This window comes from Malus domestica, chromosome 05 (assembly GCF_042453785.1).
Source record: "Malus domestica chromosome 05, GDT2T_hap1".
Taxonomy (NCBI): domain Eukaryota; kingdom Viridiplantae; phylum Streptophyta; class Magnoliopsida; order Rosales; family Rosaceae; genus Malus; species Malus domestica.
The window spans coordinates 30,558,056-30,566,951 of NC_091665.1; the positions used below are offsets into that span (position 1 = coordinate 30,558,056).

General features: G+C 38.6%; 2 protein-coding genes across 2 annotated transcripts; one reads left to right on the forward strand and one right to left on the reverse strand.

The window, feature by feature from the left end:
- Positions 1 to 2,774: 2,774 nt before the first annotated feature.
- LOC108173359 (uncharacterized mitochondrial protein AtMg00810-like) lies at positions 2,775 to 4,005 on the forward strand. The gene is made up of 4 exons (XM_029103498.1): positions 2,775 to 2,853; positions 3,074 to 3,405; positions 3,478 to 3,736; positions 3,893 to 4,005. The coding sequence occupies exons 1-4, from the start codon at positions 2,775 to 2,777 to the stop codon at positions 4,003 to 4,005; spliced, it is 783 nt and encodes a 260-aa protein (XP_028959331.1).
- A 1,884-nt stretch (positions 4,006 to 5,889) lies between these two features.
- On the reverse strand, positions 5,890 to 7,376 carry LOC103425888 (F-box protein CPR1-like). Its single transcript, XM_008363987.2, has 2 exons — positions 6,087 to 7,376; positions 5,890 to 5,964 (listed from the first exon to the last, which is right to left on the reverse strand). The coding sequence occupies exons 1-2, from the start codon at positions 7,374 to 7,376 to the stop codon at positions 5,890 to 5,892; spliced, it is 1,365 nt and encodes a 454-aa protein (XP_008362209.2).
- Between the last annotated feature and the right edge of the window lie 1,520 nt (positions 7,377 to 8,896).

Here is an 8,896-nt window from a genome sequence, read left to right on the forward strand (position 1 = left end):
TATAATATCCGGAAAAACGTTGATTATAAAACACATAATATATAAAAATATTGACAAATTTTCTTTATTACTTTGTTGAATTTGATGGTGGAGAAAAAAAAACAAATAATTAATATTTTACAAATTATTTTTAAAGCTTGTATAAATTTAAAAGGAATTTTAAGATAAATAACAATGTCAAACAAGTGGCTTAAAAAATATTGGAAGAGTGGTCAAATTAATTGGACAATAATTAAAAAAACAAAAAAAATTCCAATATAAATAAGCCAAGTTAGGTGGCGCAAATTGATTGGCCAATAGTTAAAAAAAAATTGTAATTTTGAAAGGGCATGTGGGGTGGGATGGGAGAGAGAGAAAGTCTCTCTCTTCTTCTTCGTTAGAACCAAAACCCCATTTCTAGAAGCTATAAAATGCAGATCTTCGTTCCTCCATTCTTTGGCCTTTTTTTTTTTGGGAAAAAAAGAGAGCCCGCGATCAGCTTGTGTTGCGATAGAGCAGGGAAACCCAAAAGGCTAGAAAACCAGACGAAATTTCATCACTTCCAATGAGACCGGAGGGGCGGAACCTAGGCTTGATTTCCGGCAAGGGGAGGGACGGCCGTCACTCCTCGCCCTCACGTAGCTTCGCCACTGCCAAGGAAGAAAAATGACTTTTCGACTATGTGATAGTCTTGATCACAATATGAGCAATGAAGAGGTGGTTTTCCTCTTTGTGTCTGATGAGCTTGTGTAGGAGGTTCCTTGATATTTGTTACGTTCATTGCATGTGAATTAATTTTCTAATGGTGAACCCTAAAGAATACACTGGTAATGACAACATTGGTGGCGTAGGTAATGATTCTGGACTCTCTATTGCACATTCTGGTTCTAATAAAATTAAGGGTGGTTTTTGCTCATTTAACCTAAATAATATTTTACATTGCCCTTTTGCCTCAACTAGCCTTATTTCTGCCCATAGGTTCACCCTTCATAACCATTGCTATATTTTAATTTTTTCACATTTTTGTTGTTGTTAAGTACTTTAAGACCCAGAGGACTCTTTTCCGAGGGAGGTGTGAGAATGGGTTATACGCATTTCCAAATGGCAGTAGATTATCCAATCATCCCTTTTCGGCGTTTTTAGGAGTTCGAGTGTTTGCAAAGCAGTGGCATGCACGACTTGGTCATTCTACTTCCTCTATAATAAAGTTTTTGATTTCAAATAAACAAGTGTCAATTAGTTGCACCTTTGATGTAAGCTTTTGTCATTCATGTCTGTTAGGCAAGAGTACAAAATTGCCTTTCAAGTCTTTAGAGTATGTTTCAAAATTTCCTTTAGAACTTTTGCATTCCGATGTTTGATGTTCACCAATTGTTTCCATTGAAGGTTATCATTATTATTTATTATTTGTTGATGATTATTCACGTTATTCTTGGGTTTTATAAATGAAAAATAAGTCAGAGGCTTTTCAAATTTTCATTAAGTTTAAAACAAAGGTTGAAAACATGTTTAATTGTTCTATTAAAACACTCAAGTGTGATGAATGAGAAGAATATAAGAGTCATGTTTTTTGCCACTTTCTTGACACACATGGGATATCTCAAAGGTTTTCATGTCCAAAACATCTTGAACAAAATGGCCTCGCAGAGAGAAAACACCACCGTCATATTGTTGAAACGGCTATTGTCATGTTGTCTCATGCTCATATGTCTTCGAACTATTGGGTTGATGCTTGTCAAACAGCGACATACATAATAAATAGGTTACCAACTCGAGTCATTTCCAATGAGTCATCATACGAAAAATTATTTCAAACAAAACCTAAATATGATTTTTTTTAAAGTGTTTGGATATCGGTGTTTTCCTTGGCTACGAACATACACACAAAATAAACTTCAAGCAAAGTCAAAACCATGTGTTTTCTTAGGTTATTCACTAGATCACCAAGGATATAAATGTTTGGATTTATCCACGAGATGAATTGATTTGTCTCGCCATGTCCTATTCGATGAGGACTCTTTTCCTTTCCGGGAAATCACACCTTAGCAAGGAAATGTCCAACCACCAGGTAATTTATCTAATCCTGATTTGTTGCTTTTTTTTCTTGATATTTATCAACAGACTCCCTCATCCACTCAACCTCATCAATATACTATAGTCCCTACCTCCAATCCCACCGTGACTAATTTAAATCCTACCTTAGATACTGCTGCGTCACCTTCATCTCCTATTCCCTCACCTTTAAACCCTGCAATACCTGCATCTAACCCCAATCATATTTCCCCCTTTCCCTCTAGCCCTAGTGTGCCTTCCCTAACCCTAGGGTCTACCAGTGAGCAAGAATCATTTCAACCAGAAAATAATCAACAAAAGGAACCAGTTTGTGCATCTAATCCAGGTCATTCAATGACCACTCGCTCCAAAGCTGGAATCCATAAAAGAAATCCTAAGTATGCATTGCATGTTGTTACTAATGACAAAGTTGTTGAGCCCATGTATTTCAGTCAAGCAGTTAAGCACCAGGAATGGAGGAATGCTATGGTTCAAGAGTTCAATGCCCTACAAAGGTGTGGAACGTAGAAACTGGTTCCTTATCAACCCATGATGAATTTGCTTCCCAATAAGTGGATCTACAAGATTAAAAGAAGAGATGATGGTTCGATAGAACGCCATAAAGCGTGATTGGTTGCGAATGGGTTTCATCAAAAGCATGTCATTGATTACACCGAAACATTTAGTCCAGAGGTCAAGCACAATACTATTCATTTGGTACTAAGTCTTGCAGTCTCTAACAAATGGCCAGTTCGTCAATTGGACATTCAAAATGCCTTTTTACATGGCTACTTGACAGAGGAAGTGTACATGAAGCAGCCTGTTGGGTTTGTAGACAAATAATATCCTAATCACGTGTGCAAGTTACAGCGGAGTTTGTATGGTTTAAAACAAGCACCGCGAGCATGGTTCCAATGTTTTTCACACTTCCTACTTCATTTGGGTTTTCAAGAATCCAAGTGTGACTACTCTTTGTTCGTGTTCAATCAAAGAGGAGTTTATTTGATTTTGTTGATATATGTGGACGATATTTTTCTTACAGGCAATAACGCAGTTCAAATGCATCACTTGATAAAGAAGTTGGGGACGCTCTTTTCCATGAAAGATTTATGGCCTCTTCACTATTTTCTCGGTGTTGAAGTGTCCAATTTCAAGCATCAAATGCATCTTAGTCAGACAAAGTATGCCTTGGATCTCTTGAAACGCACCAAGTTTGTTGATGCGAAGCCCATTTCCACTCCAGTTCCTACAGGGAAAAAACTAAGCATGTTTGCCGGAGAGCCTCATCTTGATCCACAAACTTACAGAAGTATCGTTGGCACCTTGCAATACTTGACAATCACGCGTCCTGATCTCTCGTACGCTATGAACCAGGTATGCCAGTTCATGCACGCTCCAAACAATACTCATTGGACGGCTGTGAAACGTATCATTTGATATGTGAAGTCCACTTATGATAATGGTCTTCTTTATAAACCTTGTAGCATGCTTCTCAGTGCATTCTCTGATGCCGATTATGCGGGAGATCCAGATACACGACATTCAACAGGAGGATTTTGTGTCTATTTGGATTCTAACTTGGTTTCATGGAGTTCCAAGAAGCAGAAAACAGTTTCTAGATCGAGTACAGAGGCTGAATATAGACAATTGGCCTATACTGCAGCTGAGCTATCATGGTTGAGATCTTTGTTTCGTGATTTGCAAGGTTTATCCACAGATTGGGAATGATAATGTTTCCTCCATTGCCTTGGAATCGAATCTTGTGTTTCATTCACGAACTAAGCATATGGAGGTCGATTACCATTACATAAGGGAGAAAGTTGTTCGTGGTGAACTTCTGATAAATTTTATATGTTCACAGGACCAAATCGCAGACTTGTTTACAAAAGGTTTGTCTTCATCGAGGTTCAAGCTTTTGGTGTCCAAGCTTCCAGTTGTTCCTCGTCCTGTCAGCTTGCGGGGGATGTTAGATGAAGTCCTCACTTAGTTAAAGTCAACACCAGTTCAAGTGTTTGAGTTGTCTTCTAATTCTTATCTTCAAACAATTGGTTAAGTTTATGACCTTTTCATATATTTTGTAGCTGCGTAACTCTCTTATCTGTGTATGTTTGAATTTCAAATCTTCCTTGTAAATGGGGTTTTCAAACCCTGAATGTAATCTCTAATGTATTATTATAAATACAAGCAACCCAACGTTAATTGGGTATGCACATTGGTGAGAAACTTGGCGTTCTGTTATAGCTTTTCCAACCTTCCATAACTTAGTACAGTATTGTAGTTTCCCTTGGAGTGTTTTGGAAACCAAACATTCCCAGGTTGATCTGAAGAATGTAAAGTATAGGGATTTGAGACATCAGTGGATGTCTTTGTTGATTTTAGAGTTTGGTTCGCTCATGGTGGCGATGAGGTGTTTGTTGAGGTTGCAGAAGAATGATATTGCTAGAGTTTTGATGAACGATATAATTGCAAGAATATGTGGAGAGAGTCAATCCTAAAATCAAGGAGAATCAAATATACTAATTGATATTGTCTTCCAATACCCAAGAAGACATTCCACAAGTTTATAGTGACCATTAACTGAATCATATATCCAAACATATAGACACATTTTAGCCTGTCCGACTTGGATTACTGTTGTAGGTGTCATTCATAGGTGGTTGTGAAAGGAATCTTCTTAAAAATTTTGAATGAACGGATTCCACAAATAAAATCTTTTTTTTGGCTTAAATGCCAATGCAAACCAGGCTATAAAGGGCGTCTCAATGGGTGTGCTGCAACTTCTACGATGGCCTCTGTTAGAATTCCTATGTTAAAATGGGGTTTCACGTGTGGGGGAGTGTTAGAAATCCTCTGTCCCATATCGGCCAGAAGGCTTAAGAACAAGTCCTTTAAATAGAATTGTCCCACTCTAACTAACACTGAGGCCTTTTGTATTAAAACCTCACACTTGATGGATCGAGCAGGTGGCCAAGTAGGGAAAATATCGGTGTTGTTAGAGTGGGCCCATGGTCATTCTACCTGAAATTTAAGAGCCTCAAACGAACCGGTGTTGTATAAAGGCAACGCCATGGGAAAATCAAAGGTATGAAATGGATTAAGTAAAATGGTGGGAGAAGAGCTGGTTTTGATGGAGTGTTGGAGATGAGCTTGGATGAACCGTTGGCTGCGGATGGAAGCATTCCAAGCTTTAAAAACACACATGCATCGAATAAGATCCACAGGCTGAAAAAGTAGAGAGATGTTAAAGAGCAACTCCGGTGGGAGGAGGTCTAACATTGTACTTGTACTTGACGCAGCAGCAGAGCAAGAATAAAATCAAATTGTTTTACTAGGTTTAGGAAACATAAAACCTAAAACAAATCTACTCGTTCCGCAAACAAACATAACTGATTTTCTTAAACCAGGATGATTTGTATTGACAGATTATCAAGACTTTATACGGACTAGACTGCTTCGAACCCAAGGCATGGATCTACTGTTCAAGAAAATTAAAATCAATTACATGAAATCATATTCACAACTAGAGTCGCATCACAATATTGACTTTCCTATCTAGTACCCATATGTTTGCTGCTAATTGTAGGACTATTGAGCATTTTTGCTACCCAAACTTAAACACTGCTGGTGTATACTGCTGCTACTTAGTACTATAGTCTAGACTTCTAGTTTTCATTTGTAAGTTAAAGGTCTTAAGTTTGATGTTTGAATCTCGAGAAAGACGAGTGTAAATAAATCATTGTATACATCTTATCGGCTGCTATGTGTTCCTTCACTAAACCCAAACGAACTTTTCCAACATCAAGTCAAACTCGTGTTGTTTTCAACTCATGATAGTAAACATGAGTTTCTAAGAAGAAATCAAAGTCCGCAAGGCAATATACATTTAGTTGAATCAAAGTTTGTAACTAACAAACTGACTATAACTAATGCTAGCTGTTACCATAGATCAATGATACAAAAAAAGAAAAAGAAATACACAATATTACAAAGATAAAAAAGCCTAGTCTAAAGAAAGAAAGGAGCACTAAACTCGGATTTTCTGTTGCTTTGAGTACCATATGTGATGGAACACCTTCTTCAATATTGAAAGTTTCTTCTTTCTCAGAGGTCGAACACAGTTGTTGCTGCCTCCCAACAATTACAGGATCACCATCAAGAAGAACACAAACGCTCCCCGAGCCCCCACCTTCACAAACATTTACCTCAAAGTCACCAGGCTCACGACAAAATTCAACTTTCGCACTCTTTTTCTCTAAATCAAACCAAAAAAGCTGCTCACAGTCCATCTCAAAAAGTACCATGTCGCCATTCTTGGAAAATACCAAAGGTTTGATGTGGGAGTCAACGGACTTCTCAACGGAACAAAGCAGGTTCCAAGATCCCGTCACTCCATATTCCTTCATAATCCAAACATCAATTTGAAAGTCTGAAACCTCAAAATTACGATGACAAATACATAAATAGCCTCCCACCAAACCCAAAGAAATCTCATCCTCGTCCCCACGGATTGGGATGGGAAACTCGCGATATTTCTCACTGGCAAGATCAAGAGTTAGAATCATGCCTGGACGATCGTCATCTAAATGGCAATCCATCTTCCAACTTAAGGCACTGTTCAAACACACGGCCACTGATTGTAATGGAGGAAGTCGAAAGCCATCGCGAGGAGGCATGCTTTGGATCCTTTTCCACGCGTTGGATTTCAGGTTATGAACATTCACTTCATAACTAGCAACAACCATATCCTCGTATACACAATTTCCACAAACAGATCCAGTGGAACGCCGTTTATCTATACTACAAAACTCCACAACTTCCACAAGTTTATAGTCATCATTAGTTGAATCATACCCGAATCCATAGTGCCCTTGCTTCTTCAGTTTGTCGTTCATCTCCGATGGCTGCTGGAGGTGCGGCTCAGAGGTGGTTGTACAAGGAATCATCTTGAACTTTTGAATGGACGGGTTCCACAAAGCAAAAGCTCTATTGTTGTCATAGGTGTGCTCAATGCATAACAAGCCATTAGAGTAGCCCAATATGCTATCACAAGATTGTTCCAATGGCGGCCGTGCAATTTTCATCCCAGTCCCCAACGTATCATTGTCGTACAAAGGCAACGACAAGAAATGCATGGGATCATACAGATTAAGTATAATGGTGCGACAAAAGTTGGATTTGATGGTGATGAACCGTTGGTTGCGGATAGAAGAATTCCAAGCTTTGGAAACACACATGCATCGGATCATATCCTTGGGCTGCAGAAGTAAAAGGATCTTAAAGAGCAGGTCCAATGGGAGGTCTGACATTGTGACGCAGAAGAAGCACAAAGGAATAGAGTAGCGCATTGCCCCTTTTATAGGAGGGGAACTAGTCTTAATTAATTATCCAACAACGTTTGGGAAAACATTAAATAGGAAAGTAAATCTATGTTGTGCGGAAGCGTCAAATATGAAACCAATAAACTACAACGGCAAAATATGACAAGAAAAATAATCCAAAAGACACAAGGATTTATACTGGTTCGGCGTAAGCCTACATCCAGTTCCGAGACGGCGAGGAAATTCCACTAATATCACAAGGAGATTACAAATAGAGTTTTAACTCTCAAACCCAAATCCCACATACACCCAATAGCTCTCACTAAAACAAAGAACAAATGGAGAAAATGGAAACATATACCAAATTCCTTCTCTCCCAAAAGCCACAACATGTAGCACAAATATCTTTGATTGAGTGATCACTAACAAAGGGGGAAGGCAGCAACTCTATTTAAAATGGGAGAGCCGAATGCTCTCTCCTCTGCTCACTGATTAGAGCTGTCAACAGACAACTCCCTTTTTTCTCCTCTACTGCCGCTCCCACTTCACCAAAGGCATAACCAAAAACATATAATAAACAAAAGGAACAAAACCATAATTGCCACATATTCTTTGCCTTTGTAAAAGCCACTAATCAAGGGCTAGACATCATAATGATGTCCCCCTTTTCCTTATTCTATTTTATTAGCCGAAAGGTATTTTGGCTTGTTGTCCACTTGGTCACAAATCCAACAATCTCCACCTTGACCAAGTTCCGAAAGCATTACAGAGAATCGAATCAACAATCACCATAAGCACCCAAAGTACAAACTAAAGACAACGGAAACTAAATCAAATTCCCCAAACTTACCAGTGCTCATAACAATTTCCACCTCGACTCAAACTGTACCAAAGCCAACGAAAGTGAACATTTCTCTACCGTCTTCTCCAAATTTGCAAACCATAAGTGCCTTGATTAAAAAAACAAAAGTGATTCAAACGAAGAACTGAAATTCTTCAATATCACCGACAAAAGATCAAGCACACCATACCAAAGTTGGACACACAACGAACTCCACCTGCTCACAAACACCATGGTCTTAAACTGCACCAATAGACTCATTCACATAGCATGGCACATTCTCCAAGTCAAAACTGATTACAAATTTGGCAACAAGGTCTCACATACCACATACAAAAATATGCCCTTCACTCAAGTTTACCATCATCACATGAGCACCAACAGGACAACCAAATTTTAAATTCAAATAATCAGCAGGAGATCCAAAACCATACCTCAACTGGAGTCTTCAAGAAAACTAATTGCAGATGATGGAGACCAACAGACCAAATAGCAGTGGCAAACAAATCCAACCAAATGTCCATAGACCAAAGTTAGAAAGCATATGACTTGCCTTCTACAAGAGGGTTCCACAAAAATGTTCCGCATTAGGTGTCTCACTATCAAAACCTTGCAGAACTCAACAAATTGGTCCTCACTGAATACAATTTTACCAAAAGGCAAAACCATACCAATATCCAAAACAAACAAAAAAACAATGAAGAGG

What these genes read in the sequence shown, in the direction of transcription:
- LOC108173359 (XM_029103498.1), top strand. Translation starts at nt 2,775, where the DNA reads ATGGCCAGTTCGTCAATTGGACATTCAAAATGCCTTTTTACATGGCTA. An exon ending in TCTCGTACGCTATGAACCAG is followed by an intron (nt 3,406 to 3,477) that starts GTATGCCAGTTC and finishes TGATATGTGAAG; the next exon opens with TCCACTTATGATAATGGTCT. An exon ending in TTTGTTTCGTGATTTGCAAG is followed by an intron (nt 3,737 to 3,892) that starts GTTTATCCACAG and finishes ATATGTTCACAG; the next exon opens with GACCAAATCGCAGACTTGTT.
- LOC103425888 (XM_008363987.2), bottom strand. Translation starts at nt 7,376, where the DNA reads ATGCGCTACTCTATTCCTTTGTGCTTCTTCTGCGTCACAATGTCAGAC. An exon ending in AAGGTGTTCCATCACATATG is followed by an intron (nt 5,965 to 6,086) that starts GTACTCAAAGCA and finishes CTATGGTAACAG; the next exon opens with CTAGCATTAGTTATAGTCAG.